We start from the raw sequence: 16,429 nt of genomic DNA, 5'->3' as shown, positions 1-16,429 counted from the left end.
AACAGAAAAGCAATTAATCATCAACTTTTGCACGCTTACTTCAAAATAACAAAACAGAATGAGACACGAGAATGCACTTGTATGGATTGTTGGCCAGAGAGAAGCATCTCCAGAGTACTGTTTGCCTATGTTTATCATGCAGTGGAAACCTGATATAACAGGGATGGTGGGAGTCGAAAAAAAGTCTTGTTATATCCGATCTCTGTTAAATCAGAAATGCACGGAAAGTAAGCATTTGTGGACTAATCCAGCTGTACTTATTCACAGGTAGTTTCCCTAGCCAGAAGTACCTGAAAACAGGGGTTTTGGCATCAAATTTCTCCTTGCCTCCATAAACCACATCAGAAGAGCTTGGTCCACAGCTTCAGGTAGGTAATGTCATTTTCTTTCGATCCAGAGCAAACTTTCCATTGGAGAGCACTGCCACTATCTTCTCTCTGTCCTTGATAATAGTAATAGTGTGAATCAACTCTTGTGGAATGTCGAACTGACGACAAATTTCTGCCAGTGGAGCTTGCTTTTTGTCAACAGCCTGGATTATTTCGTATTCTTTGTCAATTGAAAGGCATTTTCTCTTGCCCTTGAAATCGTTGCTGGCCATAATGAAAGAAGTAGGCTTAGATCTAGGCCGACTGGTCGTCCACAGAGTGCATTAAGCTTAGATCTCCACATGTACTGTTGTTAGTGAATAGTCACAGAGTCGCGTGGTGCATGTGTGTGTGCTGTGAACTACGAAACAAGCTCTGCACACGACCAGATTTGGCCATGCGGGAGGCCTGCGCAAGACACATTAAGCGTGTGTGTAGCTAGGTTTCGGGCTAGATCGAGGTCTGCAGCACACCGCAGCCTTCTCTCACTTCACACGCTGTGTGTGCTTGCAGTGTCATGGCTGGCGTGGGCTTGCTCCATCACTGCGTTACTCTCTCTCCCTCTCTCTCTTACTTTTTCCCTGCTATAACCGATTGGGCTCCGATGAGGCCTTGTTATTGCCGATAATTTTTAATGGAGACAAAGAGTAGGAAAAATCGGAGATTTAAAAAATCCCTGTTATTACCCGATCCCTGTTATTACCGGGCTTGTTATATATGGTTTCCACTGTATATCAATACATGTAGGCTTAAGCCTTGTGTATAGGCCAATTGACACAAGAATAGTGAATGTTGAAGTCGCTGACCTTTGACTGGTTATGACCTGTTTGTCTCTGCAAAGCTGAATCACAGTACAGTGTGCTGATCTACCCTTTCGTCTGTTCTGTGTGACTGCGTCAGCACATTAAGTAAGCTCTCTCTAACTCTAAACCAGAAAACATGGTTAAAATGAAGAAAATCCAGCAGTCCCACAGAATTTGGTTTTTAGTAGACTTGACTTTCCTGAAACTAAATAATTTTGATGTAGAAAAAATGGAAATAAAGTCAAAATAAGAACAACTGGACTGATGTTGCTTCATAACAGTTTACTAACCTGCATAGAAGTTGGTCTTTCTTATATTTTGAGACTTTCTAACAATTATATAAGTTAACCAAACTGCACACATTTCATCATTTAAAAAATAACAGAATCTGAAACTGATTTCCCATCCCACACAGAGGTATGTGCCAAAAGAGGTATAGTATTGTAAAAATTCTTCTTTGCTCTTTGAGCTAAATAGAACCATTTATTTTCATATAAAAATAAGATAACAGACAAAGCTCTAGTATAATTATTCAATTCGTCATCTGCCATGAGCGGTTTTTCTTTTACTGCAACTCAAAGAATAGGAAAGAACCGTGACATCATTCTTGGACTCGACAGGTTTCAGTAATCAAACTGTGCTTTCAGTACAGTGTTCAACAACTTCTTTTATGCCTGAAACATTCACGTTCCATAAGGCCATGAAGGAATCTCTGCTATTCCTGAAATGAAAATAAAGGACAATTGATTATAAAAGTGTTTCAGTCATACAGGCTGGAAATGAATATATATTTTTATGTAAAAGCCAGTTTCAACATTTCGACTAAAAAGTCACCGAAAAAGGGCCAAACCACTCAGAAGCACCCAATGACCATTTGAACAGTGAGTGCAAGAAGGAAAAACTGTAATTTGGATGTTAAATTCAAAGAAAACTCCATCAAAGATTTCTTCAAATATGACATGTCGGCAGAGAAAAAAATTACAAATGAAAAAAAAGGAGAAACTGACTAGATTCCGTTTTTATACTTTTATCCCCCCGGGCACAAATTTTTTTTTTTTAAATTGGGAACAAAACTTTGAAAATGAACTATATCAGACTGCATACATCAACCCCAGAACATGTGTGTTTTTCTAACATTTTGTACCACCATACTTATAAATCAATAAATATGAGGCAGCATGGCGAAATCAGGTGCTCATCAAAAAAATGAAATTGAAGAACTGGCATTTTTCTTCCAGTTTGGAAACTTTTATCGAATTTTTGTTTTTTGGCTTAACACCATTGTTGTCCAATTAACAACACATTTCTGGGTAAATTTTACTGGAGAACGTAGATTGAAGGCACAAAAAATGTAAGTGTTCAGTTTTCACAGACTATCAAGCTATAACCAAACTTTGGCGGCCATTTTCTCACTTATTCTACTTTTGAAACTAGGCAACCCCACCTTCAATCTCCAATATCTTGACTTCTATTCAAGATAGATGAGCATTTTTTCCACTAATGGCATGACAATTGAACAAGTTTTAAGACGATACCAATAATTCCACATGCCCAAAAATTGACGGGCACCTGATTTCACCCCGTCATGACACATATTATTATTTACAAAATGAAACCACAACAGATAAAAAATGGCTTACATCTTGAGATTCACAGCAGCCTCCAGTTCTTTGGACTTGAGGGCTGCAACTTGGATGATGTCTGAATCTACTTCAGCCAGTCTTGCAACATTTAAGCCGTAGCTTTTCTTCGCTGCACCTTCTGTCAGCTGATACAAGAATGTGATGGCCTCAACAGCTGAACTTTGACCTACAAAATAAAATACATGTTTGACACAGAGAGCTGATAGAAATCAGAGTACTTGTAAAGAGGCATGAATGGTTGTTAAATAAAAAGCTTACTCATTATTATCATTAACCCTGGAAGTGTGATGGCTCTAGAAAGGGCCAATCTACTTTTGCTGTTATAAAGGGAACAGACCCAGACCTTCTTTAATAGAAAATTTCGGTGTTCCTTATGTGGTAAATGATGTACTAAATTGCGGGTCAAAATTATAAACAGTGACCAATTAGTTTGCAAGTTATTTTGAATTCGCAGCGTGTCCCTCAACCCAGATATTGATCAATAAAGTTCAGGATTGGACCCATTTTATTATAACTCTCTTTGGCTATTGCAATTCTTCATTTTCTTTCTGTGGTACATATTTGACATCAGATTCGGGATAAATAAAAATAACTGATCGACAACAACATAACATCATGAAACATTTCACCACACGATCAGATTACCTTCATTCTCTTCATCATTTAGCAGAAAAGCCATGTGGAAATTCTTCACAATACCAGGGAACATATCATGGAATTCTGACAGCATGGGGAAGTGAGTCACAAATAGGAGTAGACACTTGCACTGGAAATAGAGACACGATTTGTCTCATAATCAATGTTTATATTGTACCATATTACAATAACAAAAGTAGGGCACTGCATATTGACACATAGCAGCAACGTCAAAAAGAAGAGGAAGAGAACATATAATAAAAAGGGAGTTGTTTTAGTAAGTGTTTTACGGCACTTGCAACACAATAAGGTCATGTAAGTGCTGAAGATTAGAGGTGTTACAAGAGAGTAACAAACACAAAAAAGAAGGAGGAGAGATAAGGACGATAGATATTTGATAAATGATAGGAGAGAAGAAGCAAACCACACCAGAGCACCCGCTAACCACACATAAAAGGAGCACTTATTTAGGCCACATATGGCCTCAATAAGGTGAAACCCTCCCACGTAACATTATTTAGGCCACATATGGCCTAAATAAGGTTTACCCCACCACGGAACCTTATTTAGGTTACATATATGCTCAAACTACCTTTTCACACAAATGAGTGTGTTCCGCTTTCGCAATGGTGCACCTTTCTTGTTTAGTATAGTTTTGCCTCAAGAGTATAAATTAAAAATCATAACATAATGAAAAACAATGCACAATACGAAAATTTTTGCTCAATCACAATCCAAAAGGTTTTGAATGAGGGCCAGATTTTTCCTTCATGGAGAGGCAAAAGCTAGGCTACCATCTGGGCACACTTTGGTCAAGTGAAATCCTCCGAATGGACTTCCGGGTCAAATTAAGTGTAAAAAAAGGGTGTACACAACGTGCCTAAGTCAAAATTACACGATCTTGGCCAAAGTGGCACTCCCTCGTACTGTCTCATAGGAGGAGTAGGAGTAGTAGTGGTAGTGGTAGTAGTAGTACAGTAGTAGTCTCTGCCTAAACGCACGGTGCTTGGGAGGGCTCTTCAACGTGTGTTTATACGGAGCGTGCATTTACATGAACCTTTGCAAAAGGAGGAAGGGGCACAGTCATCTCAATTCCTTGATATTCTAGTGACCTCCCTTGGAGGGTGGGGGTCACTTTGGCCGATAATGTGACGACACGTGACTGTTTTGTGAAGGATTCCTCGACTGCGATTAAGAATACAAAAGTGCTGAATGGGTGGGTGGGGGGTGACCAGAAAGACAGACTCGATGCAATGAAATTGATAATATGCACCATAAAAGGTCTGTAACAGACAGCCTAAGAGGAAACTGTTGGTGATAGTCATAGAGACAATGGCCCAGCCACGTGGCTCTCCAAGCAACCACCCCTGACCGTAAATTCATGGACGACATCCGATTTATAGATCTCTACATTTAGAGAAACATTTCACTTGCGATTCGTTGAACAAGTATGTTAAAGTTCTTCTAGCGCAGCTGATCAAGCTTACTTGACTAATCTTTAATCCTATAGAGGCCTGTCTAGTGTTTTACAGCATTCACGCGTGTTGCGCATCAGGCCTAGGTCTAACTAGTAATTAAACATTATACGCAGTCACCGAAACACCAGTCAGAAGCCTTCTCTCAAAGATGCATTTCCAGTGATTGATCAAAAACATTTCAGTCCCCCCCCCCCCCCCCCCCCACATTTCAACGACCAGACCTAGTCCTCGATCTATGTACTGTCTGTCGAAAGTTAGGTGTGAAAACGTTGTCCATCACTACTCTATTTGTTCGGCGTGAGGGGCAGTCTCACCAAACATCCGGTTTTCTAGGCTTGTCTTATGCAAGCCGTGTAGGTAGTAGAGAAAATTTCTCTTTGTCAAGCTCTACCTGTCGGCGTGTTTCGCGGATCGGAGTGTACGTTTAGAGGGAGTGGCCGTGCGTTTGTACTTCTAAATTATATAGTAAAAAACTCGTCAGATGATGAAAGCGTGTGTTTGAGCGGAGCGTGCTTTTGTATGGCGAGAGTTTAGGTGGAGACTACTGTAGTAGTAGTAATAATAGTAGTATTAGTTTTAAGCAGTTTAGTGAACGTGCACGCGGCAGGGCGAATCGGCCTCAATATGCCCCGTAGACTTTTGTGATCGGCCACGAAGCTAAACAACTCAGTTTTGTGAATCGCACTGCCATATCAATCCAACAGGCCTACATCTTTTTAAAAGGAAAAGAAAGATCTTCAAATTGGCAGTCTTCGTGAGAAAATTGATTCAGTAGAACTGGAAATTATATTAAAATTTGCTTCTGAAAATGAGGCAATTTTTACAAAACAATGAAATAAAAACTACTGGCTGTATTATACTGTAAGGTTATATAAATTATGAAACTTCAAGATGTATCAAATTATTTTCCAACATCTTTTGACGCCCGAGTTGTATAAGTTGAAGCTTTCACAATCCCAATAGGGCTTTCCGTAAAAATGCATTTATATATACAAAAGCCAAACCGTCGAATCAACCAGTCAGCAACCCAGGCGCCCCCACTCTCCCCTGCACACTGCGATAACGTGTTGCTTCGGCATCGCATTTTTCAACTATAAATACGTGCGGCTATGGCATTTGTGATGTACTAACTGACAAAACAATTCACTGTTTTTATTTTTTTTATTTTGCCATATATTTGGCTTTTAAATAAAGCAGGTGACAGCGAAATCCAGATTCCCTGTCTAGAATCAGTAGTAGTAAGCTAGAAGCAGCCAGAGAGCCTACATCTGCTAGATCTAACAAATTGCTATGCCTTTGAGCTTTGGAATTGAAATAAAACGATTAGCACAGTTCTAGTTTATTTTAGATTCAGCATCTAACTATATTTTCCAGAGTAAATAATAACAAATCTCATCATAAAAATCAATTTTACTTTTATTAGATGCAACTTTTTCGCCCAAAAATCTGTTTTGCGCAAACTTACTAAATTTTAGTAGAGAACAGAGTTTATAAGCTTCTGCTCAGTCTTTAAGTGCATAACAATTTTATGTTATTATTTTCAGGATATTTTTTACATTATCAAATTGTGCCATTTTCTTTGATAAGAATACAATTAGCAGTGGACTTTTTAGACAGTGAGTCTCTGACTCAATACTTTTAAAAAAAATTGTGCTTATCAAAGAAAATTGCGGATTGATAAAAACTGAAAACAACACAGTTGTCATGAATCGAGAAGAAAAATGTGTGAAAAAAACAAGACAATGAGGTAGACTATAATATGTCAAAAAAATTGCAAATGCAGGTAAAGTTCATAAGATGATTTTATTTTCTGTTTATCTTTCCGTGAATTATTAAATGCTCCAGTGGGCCTACTACTATGTCTCTGAAGAACATTTTGCTTGACTTTATACTTGAAAGCATAAAATATCGTTTCACACAAATGTATGCATAGTACTTTGAAAAAGAAAGATAAGGAGCTGACTTATGGTCTCTGGTTGTTGTTTTTTAGGGAATCCGTTTTACGTTGAGAAAAGCGCCAAAAAAAAAAGTTTTAAAATTTTAAGAATGTCCATAAGATTAGGAAATTACTACCTAGTTGGCTTACTCTTTCACAAATAATTATGAGCAGTTAAGAAAAACAAAGAGAAATATGTAGGACTTGTCTAACCCACCAGCTGTAAAGATAATGCCCATTTTGTCCGATTATTCTTGCGCATGATTTTAAAATCACCCCGTACCTCTATAGCTTTAAGTGCCAAAAAATATTTCTGTGACTTTGTAAAGAGGTGTTTTGTAGTTGTCTGTATTCTATGTATAATTCTCAAAAAATAATATACATTTGGACCGTACAACTACAACTCAGACACTCATGCACAAACATGTAACATTCACGCACCTACACACACATTTACACATACACACAATTACATGTACTCTCTCTCTCACTACAACTATACACACGCACCACAACAACCCCCCCCCCCCCCACACCCCCCCCCCCCCACCTCCCTGGACACACGTTACTCCTATCCTTGGTCCACTTTTCATTCACACCTCAAAATACAAAGACATTCAGTGTTGCCAGGTGGCAGTGTTACTCTAGATTCGGTCAAATAACATGTATGCTGGGATGATTTACCCCCCCCCCGAAAAAGAAAAATTAATTAAACAAGTCACTCTTTTCTTTTTAAAAAAGTTTAACAAAAAAAAATAATTACCATTTAGGTAATGCTTTTTTTTTTTTCTTTTTAAAACCTTGCCTTACCCTAACAACACATGACAATGTTAGACTACACTCCAAGGTCCACCTATCCACTTTCGAAAAAAACGCACTTGTATTAATAAATTCAGTATGGGTAACTCAAACACGAAGGCCTACCAATGGCATGGGTTTTTAACTGCAAATTCGTAGATACAGAAAAGGACCTTAAATTGATTCTAGATTCATTACATGTCCTGCTGCGATGGTAGAAGGGTGTGAAGAGGATTTTTTTTCTCTATTCCCTAAATAAGGTCAGGTGGGGGGGTTAGCTTATGTAAGCCATTTTTTGCCTAAATAAGGCAAGGGAGGGGGTTTAGCTTAAATGGTCTCTTTTAAGGACAAGCGGGCTAACCCAGATTTTGGGGGTTTCCAGAAATCTTGACCTACACCAAAAGCGGGCATTTCCCTACCTATAGGAGAAGTTTGGTTTCATTAGTGTATATATTTGTTTGGTTATAGAGAAAACTCTCCCTGTCTTTTAAAGAAACTGAACAAGGGGCAAAAACTTTACTTTCGATTTTCTCAAAACGGCATTTTTCGGGATAGCCCCTTGTGCATAAAAGTGACCATATAGGCAGTCCCTTTCCTCAAGCTTCATCAAGTCAACAGTTTACAAGTTGCAATTTTAATAATGTATAACAGAAGCTAAAAATTGCCCCACCTCCTCCTTTTTAGGGTAACGGACTGTTTGGGAGAAAGACACAAAAATATGAAAAGTGAAAGAAAGACAGAGAAATAGTAGGTGAGAAAAGGGGTAGACGGATAGACAAAACTACACCAAACACTTGTACAGTATGAAAGGGAAGGAGAAATCACCCTGTAAAAACCAGTTTAAAAGTAAAGAAACATGAGCAGTTAAAGACACCTGTGTAACAAAATGATGTAATGTAGCATGGGCAATAGCTACACCATCATGGGTGCTCGTTCCACGCCCAAGCTCGTCCAGAATGACCAGCGAACGGTCCGTGACCTGAGTCATGATGTCTGAGGCTTCTTGCAACTCCAACATAAAAGTGCTTTGGCCCTTGAAGATCTCATCCGCAGCACCCATTCTGGGAACATAAAAGACACAACAATAGATCTGTCCTTTATCCAGTCCAGTAACACTTGTCCTGGGCTCAGCTCAAACTTCCTTTTGACAGCCTCATAAAATGTGATAAAGGAAGATACATTTCATTCACTGCATTGTAACCAGCATTCTCCACAGTAACTTGTAAACATGTAATTTCTCAGCAAAGTCAACACTAGAGATGGTATAGAGCCAAGGCGGTATATGTGGTCGCTTTTAAGGACAAGAGGGCTAACCCAGATTTCGGGGGTTTCCAGAAATCTTGACCTACACCAAAAGTCGGTATTGCCCTACCTATAGGAGAAGTTTGGTTTCATTGGTGTGTATATTTGTTTGGTTATAGAGAAAAGTCTCCTTGTCTTTTAAAGAAACTGAGCACAGGGCAAAAACTTTACCTTCTATTTTCTCAAAACCCCATTTTTCAGGATAGCCCCCTTGTGCTAAAAAGCGACCACATATTTTTATATGTATTCATTAGACACAGGACTAAATCAAACCAAAGGTCAATATTGTACATTTTGATGGAAATGGAAAGCTGCAAGCAAAGTCATGTGCAAAATACAATTTCATAACTATGTAAAATTTTAATTGAGTACCCAGTAGAAAAGATTGGCAAAATTTGTCAAGACACAGACAAACAGTGCACATAATTTTGCACTGAGCCGATACCACAAAAACTGTGTTGAGCCATATTGGAGTATTCTTAACGGGATGGTTATTGTGGTGATGGAGGACCTATTAGACAAATGGATTTAAGATTAAGAACCATTATGCTGCAGTAGTCTCCACCTAAACGCACGCCATACAAAAGTACACCCTGCTCAAAAGCACGCTTTCGTCATCAGACGGGGTTTTTCTACCATATAAATTAGACGTACAAACGCAAGGTCACTCTCTCTAAACGCACGTTACGATCCGCAAAACACGCTGACAGGTTAAGCTTGACAAGGGGAAATTTTCACAACTATCTGCACAGCTTGCTTAAGACAAGCCTGGAAAACCGTGCGAGAATGCCCCTCATGCTGAACAAAGAAAGTGATGGACAGCGTTTTAAGACCCAACGTTCCACAGACACATAGGTCTAGGACTGGTCGGTGAAGGGGGGGGGATTGGGGGACTGAAATGTTTTTTGATTGGTCACTGGAAATGCATCTTTGAGAGAAGATTTCTGACTGGTGCTTGGGTGACTGCATGTAATGTTTAGTTAGACCTAGGCCTATGATGATGTGCAACACCTGTGAATGCCATAAAACACTAGATAGGCCTCTATTGGAAGATTAGCCAAGGAAACCTAATCAGCTGCGCTCGAAGAACGTATGACGTACTTGCTCAACGAATCATAAGAGAAATGTTTCTCTGAATGTAGAGATCTCTGACGATTCTGATGTCGTCCATGAATTTACGGTCACGGGTGGTCATTTTGAAAGCCACGAGGCTGGGCCGTGGTCTCTATGACTATCACCAACAGTTTCCTCTTAGGCTAATTGTTCCCTACATTTTATAGTGCATATTCATTACATTGAGTCCCCCCCCCCCCCCCCCCCCATATTCAACGCCTTTGTAATTTTAACAGCAGTCAGGGAATCCTTCACAAAACAGTCACATGTTGTCACATTATTGGCTCAAAGCACAAAATTCTACACATCTGTGGCTCAAAGTGACCCAAACCCCAAAGGGAGGTCACTAGAATATCAAGGCAATGAGATGACTGCGTCCCTTCCTCTTTTTCCAAAAGTTCATGTAAACGCACGCACCCTCCCGAGCACGGTGCGCTTAGGCGGAGACTACTGTACCACTATCTTTTATTTACACAGCCCAAATAGGCCATACTAACACATAGAACACACATTCTCAATATGCATTCTTTCAAGAAACTTAGTTAAAGTCAGATAAAAATGTGCAAGAAATTCACATTGTTAGAAGATACTCTGAACCAAGCTAAGGGAAAAAAAACCCAAAGTATTTTGACACTCCATAAAAAGAATTCAGTGCTCTAGGTACTAAACTTCAATTCCTCCTTACAGCCACAAATATCACAAGCACACCTTTAGACAATTCAACGGAAAAAAGAATTGTATCTGAATTTTTTGTTCATAGATTCTCTTGTGTCCAGCAAACAAGAACCCTGTTTTAACAGTAGCAGAAGGTAAACAGCATTCACTGTCACAAGAACAATCAGTAATTCCAATGTTCTTTTGCCAGTAGCAAGAGGTTGGAGGGCGCCACAGGTAGGCCCTACTTCTTTACTTTCCCTCTATTGCTTCTGTCTGTCTGTCTTACCTTTTCCCAGCACTAAATGACAAGCACTGTGTCAATGTTCTTTACTCAAACTAACAAAGAAACAAAACAAACAAATTTTGCCTGTAAATCAGGGTCAAACGGAGTACAACATTTTTGGGGGGTGACGCCAATGATAGTACATAACAAGATGGGCCACTTCTCTCTTTGAGCCAATTAAAAAAGTGTCCTCAAAATTTGGTGGCGCCCTCTTCACAAAAGCGCACTCTTTGCGAACAGAGTTACCCTACTTGAGTTTAAACAAATCAAAGTGAAACTAGCAAGTTTTGGGGTAAATTTCGGAAGAACGCTTTTTTAAAATGGCAACGCTTACAAAAAACCTCTTCCGGAGGAAAGGGTGATGGTTTTCTTCGTTTAATTTGACTTTAGAATGAAAGGCGAGAGGTCATTAAAATTTTAAAAAACTAAAACTCCGCACTGAACGTACCCGAACTGCTGATGAACAGCAGTCGATCTGCGCACGCAAGGAGGTGCTATTCCTATTCTTCTTCTGGAAAAACGAAAGAGAGCTTCAAAACAGACTGCAGCGCCATCTGAAGCAAAGAGCATACTTCCTGCGGACACTTTTTTGGCTGAGTGGCCCATCTTGTCATTCACTATCTTTGGTGACGCTGACAATATGCAATGGCATCTGGTCCAAGAAGTTTTACCTGGTGTAGATTGCATCAACAATCCCTATATGAGCCGACTCAGCAGGAACATAGGAGCCCACCTGTGCCAGGATTGTGATCAGGGCCACCTGTCTGATGTAAGAGCTTTTGCCACCCATGTTGGGGCCAGAAATTACCATGACTCTCGTGTCACTAGCCTGAAACGATACATAAGTTTAATACCAATGTTACAATTTTTAGATGATGTACCAGTACATCAAGGTAATTATCAACACGTAAGATGCATGTGGATTACACACTTATACCTCTAAGCTGTAAACAAAAAAAGTATCTCATTTTTAAAACTAGTGTTCATGGGCATAATTCATTTTCACAGACTGACATACATCCTACCTTTTAACTCACTTCAGACGGTTCACACAACAGTTGCGTGACCCCCACCGCGACGGCTCCCACAAGCCCTGCGTGACCAACTTTGGAATTTTTTTTCCGCTCTACAAATCACGCACGGATTGCAGGACCCGCCTCGTACCCTTGTTTGGCCAAGCCTGAGCTACTTAGACTTCGCTTCGTATCTCTGGGACCCGTAGTTTTTAAGTTATTGAAGGTGAAGGACAGTGACCCCAACTGGGGTTGAACTGACTGGAACTCGCGCTTTGTTTTTTTCTATACAGCTGATAGTAATCTGACAGTCGCGTCGTAGTAACGGTCAAAGAAGTCGCATGAACAAGAATCACATAATTTCGCCGTTTTCGATACTTCTGTACGTTATACTAGTTCTAGTGTCTCAGAATATGATGTGTCTGATAGTTAGGATCCTGGATATGTACCCGAACACAGCCCGAGTCATAGTTCTAGGGCTAGATCTAGCACTAGTACTGGTGTTGTTCACGCAACGAAATCACAACGTCGTGCCGTACATCTGTCTCATGTAATTCAGTGCAAGGGTCTGAATCAACGCACAGACCAGCTTTTATACTTTCACCAAACACTCACACATGCATACAAATCAAAATACAACACTTTGAACTTTTATTTTTGTTGTTGTTGTGGATTTCATTATACCTGTCATGTCTCTGGAAATTTTTCGGAAAATCAAATTCATGCCAATTTTTAAAAAATCATATAAATTAAAGTATTAGACTTAGACAACTTTAGTTTTTTGTGTTAGATTAAGCTTGAATGTTACTTTACTGTGTCAAAAAATAATTACAATAGGGTAATTCTGAGAGTTGTGGTGATTTATTGAAATACTCCGAAAAACGCCAGTCTTCAACCCTTGTGACTGGTGAAAGGGCCCAGTAGTGAGTTAAAAAAGGATGATAGAAATATTAGACGTTATGTTATAGACTTAATAATTTCTACCAAATTTTTCCTTAAAAAATGCCTGTACTTCTTTTTTGCGACATGATCCCTGAGATGGTGCAACTCCCTTCATTAACTAAAACTGAACTGAGGTAGATGAAAGGCTATAAACCTTAAGCTCTGTGTCATTCGGTACAAACTGTTCTTGCTCTCCCTTGAGGGCATCAATGATAGGATGCCGGCCCTGGGTCACGTCAATATGGACGTTATCTGCATCGATGACAGGCCTGAAAAACAAGAGCATCGTGTAGAGCTTGATGAAAGATACAAAGAAAAAAGAGAGCACAAGGTGGAGAGGTGGATGAGGCTAGAATTGGGATTGAGAAAAACTCATTGCCAATATAATTATTTCGGGGAGCTACCAAATAACATATGGCTCTACTGTAAGATATTGCTGAAGGCATTAGAAGCAATTATTCATAATAAATTATGTAAAAATAAACCATTACAGTTGAGCACAGATAACATACACACATACAAAATTCGAAGTCAAGTTTTGCCTTATAATATAATGCCATTCCATGACTTTTTTTTGTATTGGCAAGACTGATTTCTCAAACACCCATATATGAATTTGCCAAACAGCTCATAAAAAAAACCTATCAAATTATTCCTCATACTACCATTGATATTCTTCAAAATCTCTTAAATTTTTTAAAACAAATCTGTTAACCAGAAATCTGGATGCGTCGAAAACTGTCAATTCACGACATGTTTGAGTTACCAACGCACAAGTGTTTTATTAACTCGAAAGTCAGGAGCTCATAAAGTAACATAAAGACATAACTGGCAGTGGAAATACATAATCAGAGCTTCACCATTTATGTCAAAAATGCCAATAATGCAGGTCATGGTGAAAAAAAATCTTTAATTTTTTAAAAATATATGTGTTTTTACAACATACAACATACCACATACCAGCAGAAAAACTGAGATACTTGATAAAAATTCTCCCCACTTGGGAATTGAACTCGGGTCTCCTGCATGCTACCATGAAGTGCTCAACTAATAAAATATATAGTTCAGTAGTAAAAATTCACGGGAGGTAATTCTTATTAAAATCTTAGAATAATGTATTATTCTTTGAGGCCTCTGCTTTAGTTCCCATTAAATTAACTTTTTCTTATTCTCCTGTTTAACGATCACACCATTAATTCAATGTGGTTTAAAACAGAAAACAAGTCCTGTACACTAAAGTTCTTTTTCTTATGCACCAGTTCTAAGAAGATGAGAAGTCACCGGATCGATAACAACAATGACGACAAGATGAGAAGAACTATTTGCTCTTGATGTCACACAAAGGTTTGGAGTTAAATCATACTTTTTCTTACATCTTATAGGTCTATGAACAGTGTACGACAAAATTACAGTAGTCTTCGTCTAAACGCACACTATACAAAAGCACACTTCGCCCAAACGCACACTTTCATTATATGACGGTTTGTTTACTATATAATTTAGACGTATAAACGCACGGTCGCTCCCTCTAAACGCACGCTCCGATCCACGAAACATCCCAACAAGTAAAGCTTGACAAGGGGAAATTTTCGCTGCAGCCCACACAGCCTGCATAAGACAAGCCTAGAAAATCGAATATTTGATGAGACTGCCCCTCACACCGAACAAAGAGAGTGATGGACTTCGTTTTCGCACCCAACTTTCCACAGACACATAGGTCTAGGACTTGTCAGTGAAATGTTGGGGGGTTGGAGGACTGAAATGTGTTTTGCTTGGTCACTGGAAATGCATCTTTGAGAGAACGTTTATGACTGCATGTAATGATTAGTTAGACCAAGGCCTATGATGCGCAACACGCGCAAATGCTGTAAAACACTAGATAGGCTTCTATAGGATTAAAGATTAGTCAAGTAAGCCTAATCAGCTGCGCTTGAAAAACTTATAACCTACATGTTCAACAAATAACGAGAGAAATGTTTCTCTGAAAGTAGAGATCTACGATTCTGACGTCATCCATGAATTTACCGTCGGGGTGGTCGCTTAGAAAGCCAATGGCTGCGCCATTGTTTCTATGACTATCACCAACATTTTCCTCGTTTCCTCTTACGCTATCTTATCTGTTCCCCACATATTGTGCATATCATTACACTGAGTCAGTCTTTCTGCCCCCCCAATTCAATGCCTTTGCATTCTTAACCGCAGTCGGGTAATCCTTCACAAAACAGTCACTTGTTGTCACAAGACATATCGGCCAAAGTGACCCCCACCCCCAAGAGACGTCACTAGAATATCAAGGCAATGAGATGACTGCGCCCCTTCCTCCCTTTGCACAGGTTCATATAAACGCACGCTCCGTATAAACACACGCTAAAGAGCCCTCCAGAGCATCGTGCATTTAGGCGGAGACTACTGTAACTGCAACTGGGGTGTTTTCACAATACGCACATATTTCTAGACTGACTTGAAACATATTTATCCAACCACCAATATGCACTGGAACACAATCAATGAATCAATCTCTTTCATTTCAAGATACTTAAAATAAAGTGTTCACCATGCGCAAAAGATAATGCTGTACATTGAGAATTCTGCTTTGAGCTTGAGAACAAAACTAATTACGTTAATCAAGTCACAACAAATGCAATTATCTCAATACAACTTTATCTCTTCAAAAATTGTGTTTGATTTTATCTATACCATGTCATCACAACATTTCTCACTTGCAGAACGAGTCCTGAGAAGCTGTTTTTGCCAAAGACATCAGGCAGTCCAAAGTAGCCAGCTTATTTACCGCTCTTTTGTACTTGGTAAAGTTCAAGGAAAATTGTCTGTATCAGGAGAACAAAAAAAACCTTCGTCAGTTGAACAATCATTTGATGCAAGGCAGTGTACAGCAATTTTACTGGTATAACATGAAAGCAGTAACAATTGAAAAGCAAACATTCAGGACTCAAAACATGGTGTGACATATCTTTTGCGAAATAAACACTAGTAGCAGAATAATTAATGTGACCACATAAGCAAAAGAGAAAAAAAAGAACAGGAAAAGACAGAAAAACAGAAAATAAGGTTGGGGAGCAAGGGGGCATAGAAAGAAAAAAAGAGTAGAAAGAAAGTTACAGATTACAGAGTAAGTATGAATGTCAAAACACTGGACAACCCTACTCCAAAAACTCTTGCCAGGCTTCTGTCACATCAACAACCAGCTGCTCTTTGAGCTCATTCAGTCTCCGGTACTGCTTGACGATGAAAGGAGTGTGAAATCGGGATACCACTTTGGTACTGGAAGAAAAAACAACATGGAGATTTTAACAATAGTGCTTCATAGTATAGGGATCCATCAAACTTCTAAGAATTCAAAGTTCATAGAAATAACTACACTGAGTGTAAAAAGTTTAAGTTTTTCACAAGGAAAAAATAATCTAAGAAATCTTGATTTGAGAAAAAAGACAGGAAC

At 39.1% G+C, this 16,429-nt stretch overlaps 1 protein-coding gene across 1 annotated transcript in view; it reads right to left on the bottom strand.

Moving 5' to 3' along the window:
- Window positions 1–1,433: 1,433 nt before the first annotated feature.
- LOC101844967 (DNA mismatch repair protein Msh3) overlaps window positions 1,434–16,429 on the bottom strand; it is a 33,746-nt gene continuing 18,750 nt past the window's right edge. The window contains exons 15-22 of the mRNA XM_005090307.3: window positions 16,138–16,254; window positions 15,693–15,800; window positions 13,127–13,241; window positions 11,689–11,846; window positions 8,537–8,723; window positions 3,460–3,580; window positions 2,812–2,980; window positions 1,434–1,892 (exon numbers count right to left, since the gene is read on the bottom strand). Coding sequence (XP_005090364.1) covers window positions 1,802–1,892; window positions 2,812–2,980; window positions 3,460–3,580; window positions 8,537–8,723; window positions 11,689–11,846; window positions 13,127–13,241; window positions 15,693–15,800; window positions 16,138–16,254 — 1,066 coding nt within the window. The 3' untranslated portion in view covers window positions 1,434–1,801. The remainder of the gene's footprint in view (window positions 1,893–2,811; window positions 2,981–3,459; window positions 3,581–8,536; window positions 8,724–11,688; window positions 11,847–13,126; window positions 13,242–15,692; window positions 15,801–16,137; window positions 16,255–16,429) is intronic.

Source organism: Aplysia californica, unplaced genomic scaffold, assembly GCF_000002075.1.
Source record: "Aplysia californica isolate F4 #8 unplaced genomic scaffold, AplCal3.0 scaffold00015, whole genome shotgun sequence".
Taxonomy (NCBI): domain Eukaryota; kingdom Metazoa; phylum Mollusca; class Gastropoda; order Aplysiida; family Aplysiidae; genus Aplysia; species Aplysia californica.
Note: the sequence above shows the minus strand (reverse complement) of the source record. Positions and strands in the feature narration are given on the sequence as shown.